The sequence below is a fragment of the Mandrillus leucophaeus genome, unplaced genomic scaffold (assembly GCF_000951045.1).
Source record: "Mandrillus leucophaeus isolate KB7577 unplaced genomic scaffold, Mleu.le_1.0 Scaffold1094, whole genome shotgun sequence".
In the NCBI taxonomy this organism is placed as follows: Eukaryota; Metazoa; Chordata; class Mammalia; order Primates; family Cercopithecidae; genus Mandrillus; species Mandrillus leucophaeus.
The window spans coordinates 211333-235471 of NW_012099143.1; the positions used below are offsets into that span (position 1 = coordinate 211333).

Below are 24139 nucleotides of genomic sequence, written 5' to 3' on the forward strand. Positions count from 1 at the left end.
TTACAACTTTTGAACCTAGCAGTTTTTATATACAAGAAACTTTTTGGGGGGTTGGGGGCAAATCCTAGCCCTTTCTCTGTATCATTCTTTTACCAAAATTGCCATTATCGTAGGCCATACTAAAATTTCATATTGTTACTGTTGATAATAAATGCTTACATAGTATTCTAAGCACTTTACATACATTACCTCATTTAATGAGATTAAGCCTATAAGATTAGGGATTATCCCCACTTGATAGATGAAGAAACCCTGGTATAGACAAATAAATTGTCCAAAATCAGATAGGAAATAAGTATGCTATTGTATGCCATATATTTCCTATCATCTCTCATGCTCATATTAGCATTTGGGAGAAACAGCTTATCGCAATTACAGCATGAGGGTGGGTGCAGTGGCTCTCGCCTATAATCCCAGCAGTCTGGGAGGCCAAAGCAGGGGGATCACTTGAGCCCAGGAGTTCAAGACCAGCCTGGGCAACATAGGGGGACTCCATCTCTACAAAAAGTTTTTTTAAAAAAAGAAATTAACCAGGTGTGGTAGCATGCACCTGTGGTTCCAGCTACTCAGGAGGCTGCGGTGGGAGGATCATTTGAATCCGGGAGGTTGAGGCTGTGGTGAGCCACAGTCATGCCACTGCATTCCAGCCTGAGTGACAGAGCAAGACCGTGTCTCAAAAAAAAAAAACACACACACACACACACATAAAGTAGAAGAAACAATCACAGCATGAGGGTTCTGAACACTGATCTGTAATTAAAGAGAAGATAAATCTGTTTTTGTTTCCTGTAAATCGAGTTCAGTTTTTTAGGCAAGAATATGTCATGCATAACTCTTATTTCCTAATGATTTACATAAGGAGACACAATCTGTCTTACATGTAGTGATATTAAGATTGACGACTGACCTCAGGTGTTACAGCCTATTCCAGCTGATGGTTATAAAGTTATCCATTAATCTTTCACCTATGGTTTTTAGGTAGCCATTGGTGATCATTGTTAGGGTCCCTTGTTTTACTAGGAGTTGCAAAATGGTGACTTTCTAATTCTGTCATTTTTTGTGTGTTGGCCATAATTCTTTAGTAAAGAACTTGTCTTGTTTTTTTGTTTTTGTTTTTGTTTTTTTTAGACGGTCTCGCTGTCACCCAAGCTGGAGTGCAGTGACACGATCTTGGCTCACTGGCAATCTCCACCTCCCAGGTTTAGGTGATTCTTGTGCGTCAGCCTCCCAAGTAGCTGGGACTACAGGCACACGCCACCACACCCAGCTAATTTTTGTATTTTTAGTAGAGACAAGGTTTCACCATGTTGGCCAGGCTGGTCTCCAACTCCTGACCTCAAGTGATCCACCCACCTCAGCCTTCCAAAGTGGTGGGATTACAGGTGTGAGCCATCCACGCCCGGCCAAGAGCATTTCTTTCTCAGCTGTTGTTTATTAATACTTTGAAATATAGTTCATTTAGGATAGGCAAGATAAATGTTTGATTCTTTGTCCTTATCAGTCATTTTTTAGAATGACACATTTCCTAATAACCTTGAAAGCAGACCAGAGTAGATTTTTTTAGTGTCATTTGGAAATTATGAATTTTTAAAATATATTTTGCAAGTTATAATCCATTTTAGTTTACTCTTTTTGACACTCTGTTTGTTCCTGACCAACAGGAACCTCTTAGAATTGGTGACCTGTGTCTTTTATGTTATCACTAGTTTTTGAGAGCTACACCTTTTGGATATGATATGATTCCCAGCCTATCTTACATGTTTTCTGATCTAGAACTGGAATTAACTATTTTTCTATGATATCTTGATCTTGTTTTGTAGAGAATGGTGTTTAAGGATCATATTTCATCCATAAAGATGATCATTGTTACAGTGTTGTCATTTTTTCTAGGTCTGAGTAAACCAAGTAAATGATAGGCATTGTTGTAGAAAGTGAAAGATGAGTTCAGGAACATGAGAGTTCATAAAAAATGAATCATGAGTGAAAGGAAGCTATTAAATATTATTGGATATTTAACATAACAGTTTTTAATTTTTATTCCTGTGATTTTATATTTACATCTCTTTTATGCTGAAAATCTTCCTAAAAACATTAACATAATTATTTTTCTTATATATTGGTATGTATAGATCTGTGGATATATGTCAATATACATTATTTTTAAGTACATCATTGATGACATATATCCCAAAGACCAAAAAAAAACTATCCTAATTTTCAGCATGAGACAAAAGAGATGCAAATATATATTTTGATATATATATATATTAAAAAAAACAAAGCCATATTGCCCCTGACAGCATGAGTACTGAACGTACTTTTAAGATTTCTTTGACATTGGTTTCCTTTAGAATGTATTTCTTGAGTAATGTACTTAAAAACAGTGTCACTTCCATAGCACTATATAGAGGGCTTCTTTATTCCTTGTTTGTTTTTTTTTTTCTTATTCCTTGTTTTTCTTACTCCTTTCATAGCTACATAGTACTGCATTGTACGGATGCACTATAATGTATTAAGTCAATCTATTATTGATGATATTTGAGATGTCTCCAGTGTTTGTTGTTAAACAGAACTTTAAAGAATAGCTGCCGGGTGCGGTGGCTCATACCTGTAATCCCAACACTTTGGGAGGCCGAGGCGGACAGATCACGAGGTCAGGAGATCGAGACCATCCTGGCTAACATGGCGAAACTCCATCTGTACTAAAAATACAAAAAATTAGCCGGGTGTGGTGGTGGGCGCCTGTAGTCCCAGCTACTCAGGAGGCTGAGGCAGGAGAATGGCATGAACCCAGGAGGCAGAGCTTGCAGTGAGCCAAGATTGTGCCACTGCACTCCAGCCTAGGCGTCAGGGCGAGACCTGTCTCAATAAATAAATAAATAAATAAATAAATAAAAGAAAAAAGAATAGCTTGTGGCTGGGTGCAGTGGCTCACACCTGTAATCCCAGCACTTGGGAGACTGAGGCGGGCAGATCAGTTGAGGTCAGGGGTTCAAGACCAGCCTGGCCAACATGGGGAAATCTCGTCTCTACCAAAAAATACAAAAACTAGCCAGGCGTGGTGGCACATGCCTGTAATTCCAGCTACTCAGCAGACTGAGGTGGAAGAATCACTTGAACCCAGGAGGTGGAGGTTACAGTGAGCTGAGATTGCGCCACTGCATTCCAGCCTAGGCAACAGCGAGATCCTCTCAAAACAAAACAAAAAAAAAAAAAAATAGAATAGCTTGTAAGTTTTTTTTAATGTTTTTGCCCAATTATATTTGAGATTACTGGATCTACAGAAAAACATATATGTAAATTTTGCTATTATAGGGCTAATTCCCCTCTACAAGAATTATGCCATTTTATACTCCTACCAGCCTCACACACAAATATTTAGATTTCCTTATTCTGATAAATATGAAAGGAGATATGGATATTTTAATTTGCATTTCTTTTACTTATATGGTTTTTTAATACATCATAAGCATTTTTTCAGGTTGCCAGTTGTCTTAATATTTAATAGTTGCTTATTCAGTAGATTTACCATAATAAGACAATTATGCTTATTGAGAATTTTAGTTGTTTTTACTTTCTAGCTATTACGGTGCTGGGATAACCATATATAGAAAGGATTACTCTGCTTTATATTATTTTCTTGGTGAATTCTCAAAAATGAGATTATGAAGTTTATATATATGAATTTTTTAATGACTTTTAAATATTTCTTCATTTCATATTTGAAAGGCAATATATAACATCTTGATCATAGTTTCATTAATGGTGGGTATCATTTTTGTGTGTAAAAGCTTTGTGTGTAAAAGAATATGTTAGTTTACGTGACTAGTGATATTGTAGATTTTTAAATTTTTTTCTTTACTATTTTTATTTCATTTTATCACCAACTTCATTTAATCTGATATTATTAAATAATAATACCAACTCAGTTTGTATCCAGGAGAGTTCACAGAAAAGTGTCTCCATGTATTTAGGGTAGATTGGGTATAGTTCAAAGACCTGTCTTAAGAAAAAATGATGTATACAGAAAGACTAAAAGGAGACCTTGGGAAATAAGCAGTTGAAAAATCATCACAGCAAACATTTTTTCCAGTTTATGTGGCCATTTTTATACCCTTTTGCTTTGCCTTTTTACAGGGGGATTTTGGCACTCAAAAAGAAGCTGCTTGGGCCATAAGTAACTTAACAATTAGTGGAAGGAAAGATCAAGTAAGTTGAGATTTTTAAAATTTATTTCTCAAAACTGGTAAAATAAAAGTACAGGTAATTTTGATTTAGATTTGAATAAGTTATAATTTAAAATAATAGCAACACTCTGGCAGGCCAAGGCTGGAGGATCACCCGAGGCCAGGAGTTTGTGACTGGCCTGGGCATCACAGTGAGACCACATCTCTATTAAAAAAATAAAATAATAGCAAGATAACAGGTACTAACTTTTATATAACAGGTATATAACTTTCTTTTTCACATAGAAGTATCACCTTGACTTCCTTTAGTCATACTTCATAGAAGTGTTCTTTTTGCCAATTTGTTGGCCTACAAGAATTTTTTAATCTGTGGTAAAATTGAGGCCCCTATAGTCAGGAATTTTTTGTTTTTTTTTAACAGTATTAGAAATGAACAGACTTCTTAAGTTAATATGGAAGAAAGAAACTGCTAACAAATGAACAGCAACAACAAAAAGTAAAAAGACAGCAACAATAACAAATTCAGCAGCAAACCAAACAAGGAATTAAAAACTCAACCAGATGGCTAGGACTTAGGAACTAGGGTGAGGAATATAAGATGTCTAGGAAAGGAGGCACCCACTCTCAGGTCATGCAGGTGACAAAGCTTAACATTGTGCTAACTGGCAAAGGAAAAGCAGTTTTAAAGAGGTGAGATCTGTTTCAGAGTAGGTAAAAACAAATTTAGAGTTGAATAGTAGCAGTAAATTGATAACTGTAACAAAAAAGCTGTGGACTGGTGGTTATCAGTGAATTCACATAAATATAGAGCAGAACAGAAATATTAATATAATGCATGGAGATTATAACTAATAAAATATTGAAATCATTGGAAACTATTATGAAATCAATAGAATAGTGAATTGAGAGGTAGCCAGGCACATGAGAGCCACTGGATGCTGTCACATTGAACCGTTGTAGTTTTTTGAAACTAGTATCCAGGCTGGATGCAGTGGCTCATGCATATAATCCTAGCATTTTGTGAGGCCGAGGCAGGAGGATCTCTTGAGTTCCGGAGTTGAAGACCAGCCTGGGCAACATAGTGAGACCCCATCTCTGTATATTAAATAAATAAAGAAAGAAATCCTGGGTAACATAGTGAGACACCATCTCTATATATTAAATTAATTAATTTAATTAAATAAAAATAGCATACAGCCTCCATTAACAGCCTCCTTAACTGATTTCATAATTTCTTACTCTTAAAGGGAAAAAAGTCTTTGAGGGAAATATTTCTTATGGCAAAGAAATGTTTAATATGAAGTTGAGTGATTCCTTTATTTTAACTTTATGTTGTTTTTTTCTAAGTTCAGGAAAAAGGAAACTAAATTTTTAAAAAAAAGGTTAGATTAATAATGTAGACACACTTAACATGAGAGAGATGAGGTCATATTTCTATACTCAAAATTTCAAAATCAGAATTATTCCAGTGAGATAACATGGCACACAAAGTTTACCTATGTTGCATTGTTTTATGTTGTTTTTTTTCTTCAGGTGGCTTACCTTATCCAGCAAAATGTTATCCCACCTTTTTGCAACTTGCTGACTGTAAAAGATGCACAAGTTGTGCAAGTAGTACTCGATGGACTAAGTAATATATTAAAAATGGCTGAAGATGAGGCAGAAACCATAGGCAATCTTATAGAAGAATGTGGAGGTAAGTTTATTATAAGCTCTTATTCCACTTCTTAAAGTTCTCTTTGTAACTACCTTTATTTGCCGACTAATAGAGCACATCTGTGTTTTTCTGTCTTAGATATTGAAGTAACAGAATAAAATCAGTATTACATTCTATATGTACAGTCCTGCTCAGCCTCTTACATATGCTTAGGTAACTGAATTGCTGCCATATATTGAACAGGCACTGTGATAAGTTATTGGGAAGACAGTGGTAAACAAGACACAGTCCTTGACCTCAAGGCATGTAGTCTAGTCTTGATAAACATGAACTGATGTAATGTGCTAATTACCCTAATAGAAATGTACAACAAAATGGGATGCCTAATCCATTCTGGAAGAAGCAGGAAGTGCACCTGAGCTGGATTTTGAGAGATGAATAAGGATTAATAAAGTAAAAAGGGATGAAAGGTGTTCCAGGCAGAGATAACACCATGAGCAAAGTCTGAGGTGAGAAATAGCATTCAGCAAATTATAAGTAGTTCAGTGTTGCTGAATCACACAGTATGGGGTAGAAACCACCAAGAGACAAAGCTGGAGAAGTAACCAGCGTCCTGTGAAGGCTTTTTTTTTTTTTTTTTTTTTTTTTTTTTGGAGACAGAGTGTTGCTCTGTTCCCAGGCTGGAGTGCGGTGGCACGATCTTGGCTCACTGCAACCTCCGCCTCCCAAGTTCGAACAATTCTTCTGCCTCAGCCTCCTGAATAGCTGGTATTACAGGTGCCTGCCACCACGCCCAGCTAATTTTTTGCATTTTTGGTAGAGACGGGGTTTCACCATGTTGGTCAGGCTGCTCTTGAACTCCTGACCTCAGGTGATCCACTGGCCTTGGCCTCCCAGAGTGCTGAGATTACAGGCTTGAGCCACTGCGCCCGGCCTCCTGTGAAGTCTGAAGCTTTATGGCACAGCAGATGCTTTATTCTTTAGGGCAGTAGTTTCCAAACATGGCCATGTACCAGAGCCTCCTGGAATGTAAACAATACTTATTAGCTTTCAAGTCTTAGAGTTAATATACAGACAGAACATAAAAGTTTCAAATGTGGCTGTGTAACACAATGTAAATGTTATCTATCTGGATAAGCACAAAAGTAAAGGTATTTCTGACAGAAGGTGAAAAGTTAATGAAAAGAGAGGTAACTGCAAAAGTAGAACTCATAACTTCAACTAAGTGGGAATGTTGAGAGGCTTCAAAATTAATGTAATAAAAGATATACTTAAAATTACTAAAGTGACTGATAGAACAACAACAATAAAAAAATCTGTGACTATCAAGTTAGGAACAAGAGATGGGGAATAGTGTTACAGAACTAATTAAGGATTAAGTAACAAAAAAATAACAATAGGAATACTTAATTATTTTTACTACTTGATTTTTTTTAACTTGTAAACATTTTAATTACTAAAATATCTTTATACATTCAAATAAAAATATGAGTTCTTGGACATTGCCTACCTCGTTGGAGGTAAGACCCAGGAATCCCCAGTGTGCCACAGGAGGTGACAGGCCATTGCTGATTGATCTAGGGGATGGATATGTTCAGATGGAACATGGATATCTGGGAAATGAAGCCTTTGGAATGACGGCTTGAAATGAAATGAAGACAGGAGGCAGGAAGAGACCAGTTAAGAAAGTATTTATGGCCAGGCGCAGTGGCTCACACCTGTAATCCCAGCACTTTGGGAGGCCAAGGTAGGCAGATCACCTGAGGCCAGAAGCTCAAGAACAGCCTGGTCAGCATCATGAAACCTCGTGTCTACTAAAAATATAAAAAATTAGCCGGGCGTGGTGACACACACCTGTAATCCTAGCTGCTCCGGAGGCTGAGGCATGAGAATCGTTTGAACCCAGGAGGCAGAGGCTGCAATGAGCCCCGAGATCACGCCACTGTACTCCAGCCTGGGTGACAGAGTGAGACTCTGTCTTTTAAAAAAAAAAAAAAAAAAAAAAGAAAGTAAGTATATAGTGGCCAAGCCATAATAAATGAAAGCAGTCGTAGTAATAGAGACAAAGGGGAGATGAGGAGATTTAAAGTCCAGTGGATGGACTTTCAAGTTTTTGAGGTTTGATTGTGGGATATTGAGGGAAAGGGGAACTTGGGCTTTTTCTTAGATTTCAAGCTATTGTTGATTATCACCAAGTAAGAATACAACTGTAGGATGAACTGTTTAAATGAGGAAGGCAAATAACAAATTGTGTTTTGGACAGTTTGAGTTTTAGGTAGCTATGAAATTTCCTGGTAGAATTACACAAACATTTTAATTTTATGCATGTGAAGCTCAGAAAATAAATGAAGCTATAGATTTGCAAGTCCTCAGCCTATATGTAGTAACCAAATTTTTTAATGGGAAGATCACCACAATGAGTGTGTAGGTGAGAAATGAGGCTAAGATAACTTCCTCCGTTTAAGAAATGGATAGAGGAAGAACACTCATGAAGGGGCAATTTCACTTTTTTCAAAGACTTTAAAATTATTTTTCCTCTAAAGTAAAACAGGATCCAATTTGCATATCAGCAAGTTAAGTATGTACTTTTTAGTGTTTCTGCCTATAATTCTCATTAACGTTTACAGGGAAAATTATCTTTTCCCCTGAAATACTGTGTTAGATCTTCATCATTTTCCAGTAAACTTAACAGGTATCTTAAGCATCATATTTATTAATCACCAGTATTTTTAATTTTTTTTTTTCATACATGCTCAGTAGAAAAACTTGGCAGGTGCTGGAAAGTAGGAAGATTCTGCTTTTTACTTAAACAAATGGAATTTTACATGTTATTACTGCTTATAAAGATTGGTTATGTATTCTGATGAATAGGCAGATGTCTCATTACTTACACATTTACAAGCAGTTAAATACTCAGGTTGTTAATTTTAAGATAAATATGCTATATCTTTGTGCATAAAGGTTTTTTATATTTAAGATTCACCTTTAAATTCCAAAAAATTGTAATTCAAAAAATTTGCAATTCAGAAATTGGGTTGTGTGTTCCAAAGATTATTCTAACTTGTCACTGCTCTTTAAATATTACTGTTGTTTCACATTACAAAATTTCTTGCAGGACTGGAGAAAATTGAACAACTTCAAAACCATGAAAATGAAGACATCTACAAATTGGCCTATGAGATCATTGATCAGTTCTTCTCTTCAGATGATGTATTTAATAATTTTGTAGTTTTCTTAGTTTTATATATAAACATAGATCTGGATGAAGTTATATATATATAGTAAGCTAGGGGGATGTACATGTATGTATTTTTTTGGAATGGAATTAAAATAGATGTATGACAGTAATGTCACCAGCTTTGAAAACATAAATATTTCAATATTTTAAGATCCCTTCGGGGCATATTAGCTCTAATGGCAAGAAGATAAGGACTTTTTTGACCAAACTAGATGAGTCAGACTTTATTTTCACTTGGTGTCTTTATAGTTCTCATTTTTTTAAATTGTTAATAGCATACTATATTTATAAACAAAACAGTGATACTAGTATATCCTATAATAAGTTCTTTATGACAGTAGTTAATCCACACTTGAATGGATGGTCACTGTTACTTTTATTTCATGACCAAAAACAAATATGAAAATAGAAAGATGGAAATAAAAATGTAAGGCACTGTATAATGTAAGGTATAGTATACAAAAATATCTTCAGATTGTTAGTAATAGTAGTGGAAATTAAAGTATTAACTTATTTTTAGTATTTCCTCTTTGGAAAAGTAAATCTAAAATTAAACCAGTTGCTCCTTAGAAAATTTTATAGTGGTTCAGTGCAGCCACCAGAGGATTTCTTGAATGATTTCTCAACTTTTCAAAGTATAAGTATTTTATTGTATGCCTTTCCATATTATCAAAAAGAATAGAATGTTATTAAACATGTTGTTAAGCATGTATAGTTTGGACATTAACTTGACAAGGACAATATTAGAAAAGAAAATTATAGACTATTTACTTATAGTTGTCTAAGCTTAGTCCTATTTAGAATATAAGGCCAGTTAAACCAGAAATAAAATTCAGAAAAGGTTTTGTTTTGTTTTAAGACGAGGCCCAGGCTGGAGTGCATTGGCACAGTCACAGCCCACTGCAACCTCCCCCTCCCTGGCTCAGGTGATCCTCCCACCTCAGCCTCCCAAATTGCTGGGATTACAAGTTCATGCCAATATGCCCAGATAACTTTTTAAGTCTTTTGTAGAGACAAGATCTGTCTATGTTGCCCTGGCTGATCTCGAACTCCTGGACTCAAACAATCCTCCCATCTTGGCCTCCCAAAGAGCTGGGATTATAGGCATGAGCCACCACGCCCAGCCTGGCATATTCTTTTAAGGGTAACTTTGATCGTATGTCTTAAAGTTGGATTTTTGAAAATCATAATTTGCAATATGGTGACTAATTGTAATAGGCTTATAATTTCTAATACCTCAACATGTAGTTTTTGTTCTTGTCTTAGATTGTGAAAAGAATAATTCAGATGATATACATAGTTATAGGAAGTACACTGCAGGTTTGTAATATTGTGGAATTTCAAAAAGGAACTTTTAGGTGTAAAGCATGTAGAATAATGTATATAATAAGAATAACCATTATTAGCAGAACTGTTATAGGTTGAGTATCCCTTATCTGAAATGCATGGGACCAGAACAGTTTTGGATTTGGGATTTTTTTGAATTTTAGAATATTTAAATTATTTCTACCACTTGAGCATATGAAATTCAAAATGTTCCAATGAGCATTTCCTTTGAACATCATATTGGTGCCTAGAAAGTTTCAGATTTTGGAGTATTTTTTGTTTTGGACTTTCAGATTAGGGATACTCAATCTGTATTTTACTATTTTAAGCCCAAATACCATTTGTCTCCAATTGCTATTGAAAGATATATACCAAAGATTCACTTACTTTCCAAAAGTGGTGGCATTAATTTTCTTTTTTAATGTCATTGTCTTTATGTACTTGCCCAGGCTTTTGTGGTTTTTTTGGGTTTTTGGTTTTTTTTTTTTTTTTTTTTTAAAAAAATCTTACTGTGTCACTCAGGCTGGAGTACAGTGGCACAATCTTGGCTCACTGCAACCTCTGCCTCCCAGGTTCAAGCAATTCTCCTGCCTCAACCTCCCAAGTAGCTGGGATTATAGGCGCATACCACCACGCCCAGCTAATTTTTGTATTTTTAGTAGAGATGGGGTTTTGCCACATTGTCCAGGCTGGTCTTGAACTCCTGACCTCAGGTGATCCACCCGCTTTGGCCTCCCACAGTGCTGGGATTACAGGCGTGAGCCACCGTGCCCAGCCATACTTGCCCAGGTTTAAGGGAAATCGAGTACCAAATTTTGCATCCTCTATTTGAGACTTACGGCCATCATTACTGTTCCTTCATTCTTTTGGAAAATGCCTGTCTTACATATTCTAAGTTTTTTCTCATTTTGGCATCCCTTGAGAAAAAGCCTTGAGTAGGCACAGTGGGTCACACCTGTAATCTCAACACTTTGGGAGGCCAAGGCAGGCAGATTGCTTGAGCTTAGGAGTTTGAGACCAGCCTGGGCAATATGGTGAAACTCCATCTCTACAAAAAATACAAAAATTAGCCAGACATGGTGGTGCATACCTGTAGTCCCAGCTACTCGGGAGGCTGAGGTGGGAGGATCACTTGAGCCCAAGAGGTTGAGGCTGCAATGAGCCATGTTTGTGGCACTGATCTCCAGCCTGGGTGACAGAGTAAGACCCCATTTTAAAAAAAAAAAAAAAAAACAAAAAAAACCTTTTATAAAGTGTTTCAGTTTTCTAAAGAATGGTAAGACAGCGTTGGCATTCATCATCTTTCCAGACTCTTTTTTAAGGGTAAGGGAATTAGTACTATAATACTATTTATATATTTTTTAAACTAATTATCACATTATTTTCCTTTTTTTCACCTAGATTGATGAAGACCCTAGCCTTGTTCCAGAGGCGATTCAAGGCGGAACATTTGGTTTCAATTCATCTGCCAATGTACCAACAGAAGGGTTCCAGTTTTAGAAAGATGTTGTGGAAGTTAGGTACAATGCAGCACTGAGATATATATATATATATATATATATACATATATATAAAAAGGTTTGATCCATCAAGCTTGGCTCATGGGATCTGCTGCTGCATTAAATCGGGAAAGAAAATGTGAAGATTTCATTTGGAATCACAGAAAATGCCCAAATGAGGTCAAGATGGCGAGTGGGTGCGAGTGAGAATGAGTGGCAAAATGTAATGAAAACTTTACATGAACGCTTATTTAGGTTGTTCAAAGTAAAAAGGGCTACAGGTCACAGATCGTCAGTGCCTGAGAAAGAACATTGACTTACTCTATATCAATTGAGGGGAAAGTGCAGTACTGTCATCTTCAAGCCTTGTAAACATAAAAGAGAATAGGCTGCCCATATAAGTCAAAGGAAAATGAGCCCAGGCCTTGCTATGAAGCAGTGTGTGAATGGACAATGTTGAATGAATGTCTGGCTCAGTGATGGAGAGCCAGGTTCATCTTTGAAATCTAGGGCTCTTCACTCATGAAGCAGACTCCTAGTCCTGGAGTGACTGTGTACGAGAGCGTGGTTGTGGTGCTGTATGTGAACGCATGCAAGCTTGATTCACCTTCAGGGGGCTGATAACAAACCTAGTAAATCATCAAAATGAGATCATAAGTGTTAATGTACACTGGACATGAAAACAAAGACTGGTTTAGCAGCAGACATTGGTTTACTCTGCAGCCTGTGTTTTCTCTTTGCCCCTTTCCCACCTCCTTCCCCCCACCCCACTCTTTTTTTTTTTTCCTTTTTTTTTTTTTTTAAGTCTTTATTTACTTTACCTAGTATGCCTTTTTTTTAGTTGCTTCTCAAGTCAGAAAACTTTTCAGGAAGGTTTCCCTGTGCATTTGCACCAGATGAATGTTTGATGCTATGAAAAGCTTTCCATATCATCAAAACTAATTTGTGTAGATTTTTGCATGAAAAAAAATCATAAATTTCCCTCAAAATAGACTGTGTTGCAGTACACAAGTTGCCATAATAGTATAAAACAGTAAAATGTGCTTAAAAGGCCATCCTTTTCATTTTCAGAGATAACATAAAGATCTTTGCATGAGGTAAATCTACAGCATAGTTCATTTTTAGATTTTGTTGAGTCCTGTAAAGAAGAAGAAGAAAAAAGTTTCAGTTGTGGTAGAATACCGTGCTGTGTTTAAATGTTACTTGTTTTCAAACCTTGTTTTCTATGAAAATGATATGGAAACTTCTAAAATGGAATTTGGTGCATATGTACTGCTGAATAAAGACCGATGAAGAGGTTTGAGTAGATGTACAAATCAAGTAATGGTTTGAACACCTTTAATAATATGCCTAATCTGTTCAATTGTTTTAGAATCTTTTTATCTTAGATGTAGGCAGCCATGAACAATCTATTTTGAGCCACTTTAGGGAGAAAACTTTGTATTTTTAAAACTTGCATAAAAGTTATGCAAGTGGTTTTTATAAATTGGAATAATACCTCAGTTTTGAGGTTATGCACACTAAATTAAATGTGACATAAATTAATTTGTACAAAAAGAACTCTTTATAAGGTGGCTCATTGTAGGAAATCCTGTGCCTTCCCCTTTGAGCACAAGTGTTGCATGAACAACAGTTTGCTATAAGAAACATACCAGATTAGCCACCATTAGCATCTATATCTACTTTGTGTTTAAAAATCAACTGGTAATTCTGAAACACTGTAGAATGGATAAAAATTATTTTGTGATCATAACTCTTTGTTGAACTAGAGTATTTTTGCAGCATTCCTTGTCATCAGAAACATGGTTAAAGTTTAAAACTAGAAGCAGCAGAAAACTAGCTTGTAAAATTTATCCAAGTAGAGTGCAGGCTAGGCTGTCTTGGGGAAATAAACATTAAAACTTAAAGCAATGTTTTACATGGGGTGTGTGTGTGTGATGTGTGGATTTTTTTTTTTTTTTTTTTTGTAAAGTTAGAGTATAATTCAATGGCTTACATTAGCTTCTTGTCTTTTTACCTAGAACCAGCATAACAAGAAATTTCTTCAGTTCTGTCATTTCCGTATGGACATAGTAATATTTTAGCCCATTGAATTTGTCCAGTTGACACCATCTGTGCTTCTGTTTTCTCCCCATCCAAACCAAGGTTTTAACTTTCGTTCGTTCTACAGTAAAACAGACCGAGACAACTTGAACTGTATTTTAAGTATTGCTGTATCTTCAACATACAGCTCCAAACGATGGATTGTACACAAAGCATAGTACAGGTTTCAGTAATTGGAAGGTGAACACAGCAATACTTTATATAATTTGTGTTTTTTAGTAAAAAATATTGGATTCAAAGTAAGCCAGTAAGCTTGTATACAAATTTTATATACAAATTATTGTATAGAATAGTGATACGGAAAATAGGTAAGGGTGATATTAATATCTCTGGGTATAAGGACTACCTTATCGTTTAAATATTTTATTTCCATCTATAGCCTCATATAGAACATTGATTTTCTAGTAGAAATTCTAGGAAGGGCTTTTCTGTCTCTGAAATTGTTTCAGTACAGTTGACAGTTCACCACGGTTACCTGAGTTAAACACTTTTTTTTTTTTTTAATTCTCCAATGATATAGGAAATTGATCATTTTTAACACAGGCTTATTTCTGATGGGGATGGGGCATAGAATAATATGCCTAATAAGCTAAATGTTCTTAACATTTCATGTCTGAAACTGTCTTTTTGAGCATTGAGACCACCTCAAGTGCTATAAAAATAAGAATATTATATTACGGGTGTGTGAGACACCCTAGTCTAAAATCTATCTTTGAATATATTTCCTTTGTAATTTTCAAAGACTTTGGTAATTGTGTGTTATGGTGGAAATAATACTTTCCACATTGCTCTGGACCAAACCTGGAGCATTTCTATAATTAGAGCTATCTATTAATCATTAAAAATGGATCTGGAATAATTTGGGGGAAAGGGAGTGTATCATTTAGGCTCACCTCAGCAGCACTTTATAGGGTGAGGAGTTTTTTGTTTCTTTAAAGGTATAACTGCACTGTAAAATGACCGGGTTTATTGTAACATTAATTTATGGGGCACCCTTTTTGGATTCTCCATTGCCTCAGTTTCGTCAAGGAAAAAGTTACGAAGATTAAGCTAAATTTTGGCTTTAGAGAATAATTGCTGTGTAATTTTTGTATAATTACCATAAACTTAGTGTCTTAAAACACAACACGTTATTTCACAATTCCTGTGGATCAAGAGTCTAGTTATGGTTTTCTGCTCAGGATCTCACAATGCTGCAATAAAGGTGTCAGCCAGAGCTGCAGTCTTATCTGAAGCTAGGGGGTGCTCTTCTATGCACATATGGCAAAATCCATTGCCTAGCAACTGAAGAAATCGTGGCAACTTCTTCAAGGCCAGCAAGAGAACCTCTGATCTCAGGGAGGGCCTTAAGCGCTCTTTTAAAGGTCTCACCTGATTAGATCAGGCCACCTACCTACCAGGATGATCTCCCTTTTGATTAACCCAAAGCCAAACTGATGAAGTACCTTCATTACACCTGCAAAATCCCTTCACCTTTGCCCTGCATTGTAGTCCAATCACAGGGGTGATATCCATCATATTCAAAGATCCTGTTCACAGTCAAGGGAGGGGATTATGTGAAGTATGTATACCAGCCAATCTTGGGAGCCATCTTAGAGTTCTTCCTATGACAAGGAAATAACTATTTAGAACTGGAACAATTTAGAAGTGATAACCTTATGTAGTTATCATAGCAAGATTAATATAGCAAGCTTATTTGGGGATCAAGGTTGCCTCTGAGAACCTAATGAAAACTGGACCAGCTTCCCCAAAAAGTGTATATACATGGTAGTTTTTCATACAGTTTTAGGGGATTCATAAGAGTCCATGAATTACAGTCTGTCCCAACCCTCCCCTTTAGATGATAGAGTTGTTGAGGTGATTTGCCCAAGCTCACACAGCTACTAAGGGCCAAATAAAGCCCACATCTCAACTCCCATACTGCCCAGTGCTTCTAATTACTATTCTAAAAGTAATTTAAATTCATTTAAATTTGTGAACCAATGCAAAAAATGTGAATATAGCTTTTTGGATCTTTTTTTGTTTACTAAGGAATGGGTAACATTGTTATAGAAGCTTGCCGAAGTTTTGAAATTAGTTGACCTTTTTGGGTTTCCAAAATTGAATCTTCCATTGTAGCTATTAAAGTGAACTATAAATAGGCCAACTTTAATTGTTAACTCCTTGGGTTTGGTGGATTATTTACCATTTATATATAAAATTTCAGTTAGAATCCACCATAGACTGTTTTGAAGGCCAAGATAGCTGAGTATCTTACCATTTTCGTAACTTCTTGATTATTTTACTCATTGGCAAAATTCATTAACTGTCAGCCAATAATTTAATATTATGGGGGGAAAAAATTTTGCCCAGACATCCAATGCAATACTCCCAAACACTAACAAATTGATGCCTAACAAACTTGACATTTTGAACACTTAAAGTTTTCCCTAAACGTCTTAATAAGCACACTAATAAAGTATATGCTTTTAAATATATATGTACAGTAACTTAAAAATTGCTGCAAGATGCCTTCGAATCAATATGCACGTTGATGGCGTTAGTGCAGTCTTTTGTTTGTTTTTTTGAGACAGAGTCTCGCTTTGTGGTCCAGGCTGGAGTGTAGTGGCGCAATCTCAGGCCACTGCAACCTCTGCCTCCAGGGTTCAAGCAATTCTGCCTCAGCCTTCTGAGTAGCTGGGATTACAGGAGTACGCTACCACACCTGGCTAATTTTTGTATTTTTAGTAGAAACGGGGTTTCACCATTTTGGCCAGACCGGTCTCAAACTCCTGACCACAAATGATCTGTCCACCTCGGCTTCCCAAAGTGCTGGGATTACAGGCGTGAGCCACTGTGCCGGACCAGTCTTAATAAAGGAAGTTGAAAAATAATGAACATTGGTAAAACCTATATTCCAATGTGATCAGAAGCAAATCTGAACTGTAGTGTCAAATTGATGATAAAAAAAAAAAAAAAAAAAAAAAAAAAAAAAAAAAAAAAAAAAAAAAAAGCACACCAATCATGTATAAGAAAAGTAGTTTTAACATTTTTTTCCCTAAATACTTAACCCGGAAGTTACAATAATCTTGAAAATTCCTTCTAAATCCAGGCCCTTTAGGTGATGACAGTTTGACTCAGGATGTCCAAGTCGAGTGTGTTTTCAATAAAATTGATAGCTACTGCTCTGGGTGTAAGAGCAGCTGACTGTGAAGAACAGTAAATGGTCCTACAGATTCTTTCTGATCTACCTCCCACCAGAGGACTGCAGTATTCACTTGTCAGTTATATTTTCTGCCCCAATTTTTGCCTTCTCCACAAATGTTATACCTTAAGTATGCTGCCTACTCCAGATTACTTCACCTTTCCAGACTATCAGCTCTTCCAGTTTTATCCTTTATAAAGAAAATTTTAATAACCTGTTTCACTTAGGTTTTTCTATTACTCTTCAAGCATGAATCCTAATTTCCCTGACTATATCTTATCTGTGATCTCTATAACTGATGGATTGCTATCCTAGACTATGTTACTCTAATTTTACCAAGATTTTCTCCAGCCTGTTTTTACTCTTACTTTGAAACAGCTGTTTAAAATGTCTTGTAATCTGCTTAAATCTACATACTTTTTGTGGTTCTCAATCCAGTTACCTACCTTCCAGATAATTCCCTCATTGTCCTGTCCTCTCCATTCTCTGATATTTGAGCCCTGTGAGCCACCTTTCCCCCATCCTTTGTGCATAGTTACCATTTTACTCTTTCTTGTTGCCGAGGCTGGAATGCAGTGGTGCCATCTTGGCTCACTGCAACCTCCACCTCCTACGTTCAAGCGATTTTCCTGCTTCAGTCTCCTGGGTAGCTGGGACCACAAGCGTGCGCCACCACGCCCAGCTAATTTTTGTATTTTTAGTAGAGACGGGGTTTCACCACGTTGGCCAGGCTGGTCTCATCTCCTGACCTCAGATGATCCACCCGCCTTGGCTTCCCAAAGTGCTGGGATTGCAGGCATGAGCCACCATGCCTCGCCACCATTTTACCCTTTTTAGGTACAGTAATGTAATATCCAAAGTCTTGGACTCAGCTAAAGAGGGTATTTACCTTAAAAAAAAAAAAAAAAGATTCCATGTTTTGATTCATAATTGTGGTTGGGGGGGAGTCAAGACAACCTTAGTCACTATGGTATTACCGTATTTCTTGTCTTTTCAGGGTTGTCCTGTTCAGCTGCATAAAACATCGTGTGTTCTAGGTATTTCCTACCTCCACTTAGGTTTTTACTTGCTGATGTGCTGCCTTCATAAATGGGTATATGCTGCCACACATCTAGTAAGCCCCCAATGCAGTACACAACGTGTATCACTGATAAAACTGGCACTTCTGCCATGTCAGTATTATATTCAGTTCAGTGGTCTTCAGCATAGTGGCAGCCCTAGTCATCCTAACCTTTTAGTTAAGGTTAAATTATATATGTACAAAGAATTCATATAGACAAGCTAGTTTTTAAAATCTTTTTCCTTTTAACCAGTTTAGGATGATCTAGGATAACTAAGTTACCTAAATGGTGACTTTGTTCCAGTCTAACTCAGAATGAGAAGTGCTAAAAGAATACTAAAAAGTTTTTACCCATTATCTCTATCCCCGTTTTCTTCTGCAGTTCTCAACTGCAGGGAGCAAGAAAAGAGGCAACAGTTAGGAAGTGTTTGTTTGCATCCTGGCTTTCTCAACTGCACTTTACGTCCTTGAATATTCTAGATACTTGTCTCCTTCAAGAAGTCAGGAGTATATCCAGGACTACCTATCATCCTTGCCATCCCCATTAACCCTCATTTTTCAGTATGTGTTTTATATTTATGGTAATTTTTCAGTCTGTAGTATCTGTTCACTCATTGCTCTATCACATCTGAGTTACTCCGTCTTTCTTTCCACTAGATTGTAAGCTCCTTAAGGGCAAGGTCGGCATATAAACAAAGTTCTGTAAACACCGTGAAGGTACCATGAGTTCTATGGGTACTCAATAAACGCTTGTGATAATGGTGCAACTTCTCAGATGAACTGATTGTAGTGACTACCTCTAAAAGCCTTCAATGTACAGTTTTTAAATTTGTCTCATTGCATCTGAGTTTTAGAAAGCCTTCAATAGAAAGGGAAGGTACTTCATAGCTTGCCAGATGAATGCCCATTTCCTTATTTCCTTTTCCTCACTTTTGATATTTTACCCAGCGTCTGGTCTGGATATCTGACATCCATAAGGATGTTGAAATGGATCCTCGTGGTTTTCAAATACCAGTTTTATATACTATGAAGCAGAGGTAACCTAGTATCGTCTAACACTATTGATACAGTTTATTTTTTGGAAATACTGTATGGGTGATTTATTGAAATAACTATTACAATAAGATTTTTTACAAAGAAAATACCCAAACCACAAAGTTAAGTGATTGCTGTTTTGGGCAGTCAGCTATAGTATGAAATTATTAGAATGCTTTGGTTTATTGATGTATGTGAAATTATTTTATCCCTATGTGCTTCAGTTTCTTCATCTGAAAAAATGGAAAACAGTAATAGTACCTACTCGTATGGCTTAAGTGAGTTAATTCATGTAAAGCATACACAATAATTATAGGTAGATAATAAGCACTCATTTACAGCATCCAGGGGAAATTCCCTTTAAAGTTTGTTGCAAGTAAAGGCAGAAGCTTTATTCATTTCTACCTTTGTCAAATATCTGAGAACCTACATTGGGTTAGGCAGTAAACCAGGAGCTAGGGATACCAAACAAATTAAATGTAGCAAGCGCTCTCAATTTAGTTTGCTGGGAGAGACACAGTCATAAATAGGCAAATAAAAAGCAGTGATAGATAAATGGTAAATGAAAGCATGATAAAAGCAATGATAGATGTACATGATACATTAGGCAAACTGCTGCTTTGGTACTGCATCAGAGCATTTGATGGAGCACACACAAATTTAGACTTGGTATCTCTAAACTCATTACCTCCAAATTCAAACTTTCTTCAACTATTTAGACGTCAGTTTTTTCAAGCCTGTAACTCCTTGCTTCCCTCTCACTCTTAGTAGATGACCTTTCCTATTTCAGTACGGGGCAGTGGCAAAGAGAAACTATATGAAAGGAACTCCATTAGTTCACTTCCAGCTTAGAAACCCATTTAGATATCACTCTTTCACTCCTCACTGTTCCATTAGAGAAGCTTTCCTCATAACCAAGGCAGTCTTACTGTCTTGAATCCTATCTCCTGCTACTTAGGAATCTCACACCGTGAATTATGATTTTTCTCCCCTTTATATTCAGCTATGCCCCTTCAATGTGATTGTACCCACTAACATGTAAACATGCTGAAACTTTTATCTTAAATCTCAGCACCCAGCTACTACATCCTCTTCTTACTATCACAGCCAAAGTTCATGTAAATTTGCTTGTTCTCTCCAGTTGCTCACATTCCATTCGCTTCTCAACCCATTCCCGTCTTTGATTTGCCCCCATCACTCCGTAAAGCCCTTGAAAAATCACCAGCCTATATGTTACTTAATTAAATGAGCAGTTTTTGTCTTCATCTTGACTCAAACACTAGGCACTTCATGACTCCCTTCTAGATTTTCACAACACCACATTGTTTTTCCTCTCATCACTGCCACCTCCCTATGCCCAGCAATTTTATCTCCTTTCTAGCACATCTTTTTCCCTGGTCATTAAATGTTAAGAGTTTTTCAAGCCTCAACCAAGTTTCTCTTCTCAAACTCGTTTGTGTTCTATGATGACCACACTTCAATGATCATCTGTGACATACTACTGATCCCTAATTGAGTACTGGCTTTCTCTGAAATCTCCATATTACCTCCTTGAAATGTTCACTTATCTGAAAGACAACCACAACTCTCGTCCAATATTAAGCTCATGTCTTTCTCTTCCACTGCCAAACATGATCCTCTTGCATTGTTCCCCGAGCGAATGTCACCTGCCCTCACCCTAAAGTTCTCCAAAATGGTTCTTGCGTTCCTTCACTTATTTCCATTTCCACCTCCTTTGTCTGACCATCGTCTCTTTTCTTGAACCATTGTAAGTCTGTTAAGATGGTCTCTCACAGCCACTCTGACCCTCTTCCTCTGATGTCTGCAGTGAAGACAGCATGATCTTTCTGAAATCAAATCTGAGTGTTCAGATCATTCTTACTGTTCATATCTTTTCACATTTCTTAAAATGAAACCCATCTATTTTTCTCCTGATTAAATTATTGGAAATTGCAAGCACGTGCAAAATTAGAATAAAATAATCACCCTGTGTACATCACCCAGTTTCTACAATCATCAACACATGGTCCAGCTTGTTTCATCATCAGCCCACTCACCTTTTATGTCTCCCTAGGATTATTTTGAAGCAAATCCCAAACATTATGTATCTCTAAAAAAAATTTTTTTTCAGAGTAACTACAGTACTATCATCAACCCTCTTAAAAATTAACAGTTCCTTAATACAAGTAACTTGTGTTCACATATCCTTGATTTAAGTAAAAATCATTAACATGGATATGGTCTTCCATTTTCTGGCCCCTGCCTACTTCTCTAGCTACTTCTCACACATACCACTCTGCTCTGTGTTTCAACTGCACTGGCTTTCCAGCTTTTCCTCATTTAATACAATTTCAGAATTCCATTCCCTTTCTTTAGAGCACATTGAAGTTCACAATGAAAATTCATACATTATTAGATTATAACAGGAACTATATAGCACATTGCTTGAAACATAGAACACAAATATTCTTTAGATGATTAAATAAATGGATTTGTGGGGAGAAAGAGGATGGATACTTAGCCCAGACTTGGGGGAGATAGGACCTCCTGAGTGGCTCAGGACTTAACAAAATGAAGTGGAGACAAGAGCATCCTTCTGTGAGCAATGTCAGGGAAGGGAAAGCTGGCATCATTTTTAGTCTCAAAGTTCACAGCAGGTAGTGGTGGGAAGGTGGCAGACCAAGCAACACGTAATACGCTTCGTTTAGGAAGGAGGGACTTAGGAATTTTAAGTATGAGAATATCGTCAAAATTGAACTCTTAAAGAAATCACTGTCATCTTTGTTGAAGATGGATTGTGGGAAGATATTATAAGAATAGAGGCAGGAAGATGGATTAGGAAGCTTTTAGAGCAATTTTGCGTGAGATGGGGGTCTTGAATAGGGGTTGAAATAGCTGAAATAGAAAAGGGGATTACAAAAAATACGGAGAGGGGTGTGTTTATTTTCAGTTTATTGCCCCACCAGCTCCAAATCCACTCTTCTTTGCCCTATTTTTTGACACTGGAGCTGAACTGTTTAAGTATTTTTCCTTTACCAGCTGGCACAGTGTTAAGCTTTGTCAAAAGAGAGCACTAGGGTGACACACAGACTATACTGTGGCAGGAAAACACTTTCAAGTTCCCATTGTCCATTTTTACTATTGACCGTTGGAGTCCAGTGGTACTCAGGGTCCAGCTCCTACTATGCTTTTAGGCCACGCTGACTCAATGGCAGATGCTTCCACAACAAGCCACTTTCACAGCAATGTATGCATGTGTGTGTTGTATAGAAGAATTGAAAGTATATTTATGGATGGACCTGGTGGCTCACGCCTGTAATCTCAGCACTTTGGGAGGCCAAGGTGAGTGGATCACGAGGTCAGGATTTCCAGACCAGCCTAGCCAAGATGGCAAAACCCTGTCTCTACTAAAAATACAAAAAGTAGCCTGGCGTGGTAGCGGGCACCTGTAATTCCAGCTACTCAGGAGGCTGAGGCAGGGAATTGCTTGAACCCAGGAGGCGGAGGTTGCAGTGAGCCAAGATCTCGCCACTGCACTACAAGCTGGGCAACAGAGTGAGACTCCATCTCAAAAAAAAAAAAAAAAAAAGAAAGAAAGAAAATGTATTTACAGTAGGAATTTCATCCAAGGAATAAACTTTATAAGAAATTGTGTGAGGAAGCTGATGCCTGTAATCCCAGGGAAGCCAAGGCAGGAGGATCGCTTGAGGCCAGGAGTTTGAGACTAGCATGGGCAACATAGTAAGAAAAAAAGCACCTGATTAAGATTAAGAAAACTTTAATACTGCAGGAAATCAACTTAATCTCAATATACAAAATCTTAAAACTCAGTTAAGAAAACAACCTAATTTTAAATAAGCAAAAATTTGCACAGACACTTCACAAAAGATATGTGGATGGTAAATAAACATACGAAAAGATGTTTAACATCATTAATCATGAGACAAAAACTACAAGATACCATTACACACCTATATTAGATTGCTAAAATTTTAAAAACTGACAACACCAAGTGCTGACAAAGATACAAAGCACCTGGAACTCTCATACATTCCTGATGGGTGTGCACAATGGTCCATTCTCTTTGGAAAATAGTTTTGCAGTTTCTTAGTTAAGCATGCAATTTGCCCTACAAGTAGCAACCCCACTCCTAGGTATTTACTCAAGTGGAGTAAAAACTTTGTCTGCCCAAAGTCTGTATGTGAATGTTTATAGCTGCATTATTCATAATCTCAAACTGGAAACAACTCACTCAGAATTCCTTTAGTTGGTGAATGCATAAACTGGTACACCCATGTAATGGATTGTTACTTATAAATAAAAAACTGATATACATAACATGGATAAATTTCAAGTGCGTTATGCTAATGAAAGAACTCAAATGCAAAGACTTCATACTGTATGATTCCATTTATATGACAGTCTGGAACAGGGAAAACTATAAGGATAGAACATTCTATCAGTGGTTACCATGTACTAGGAAGGGGAGAGATTGCCTATAAAAAGGCCCAAGGGGAATTTTGGGGGTGATGAACAAATCCTATATTTTGATTGTGGTAGTAGTTACATATTCATTTTTCAAAATTCATAGAACTGTATGATAAGATGGGTAATATTTACTCTATATATATATATTTTAGAGATAAGGTCTCACTCTGTCTCCCAAAGTGCTGGGATTACAAGCACCAGCCACCCCGCCTGGCTTAAATTTTTTTTTTTTTTTTTAACAGGGTCTCACTCTGTCACCCAGGCTGGAGCCATTTCCAGGAATCTTAATGACTTCAATGTCCTTAAAGCTCATAACATGGCTTTACTATCACCGGCTTAAATTTTTTTTTTTTTTTTTTGAG

The 24139-nt window shown here is 36.8% G+C and overlaps 1 protein-coding gene across 1 annotated transcript in view; it reads left to right on the forward strand.

The window, feature by feature from the left end:
- The window catches only part of KPNA4 (karyopherin alpha 4 (importin alpha 3)), a 35811-nt gene extending 21986 nt beyond the window's left edge, over positions 1-13825 (forward strand). Inside the window, exons 13-16 of the mRNA XM_011989210.1 lie at positions 4138-4209; positions 5721-5883; positions 8960-9054; positions 11810-13825. Coding sequence (XP_011844600.1) covers positions 4138-4209; positions 5721-5883; positions 8960-9054; positions 11810-11908 — 429 coding nt within the window. The 3' untranslated portion in view covers positions 11909-13825. The remainder of the gene's footprint in view (positions 1-4137; positions 4210-5720; positions 5884-8959; positions 9055-11809) is intronic.
- Positions 13826-24139: the final 10314 nt, after the last annotated feature.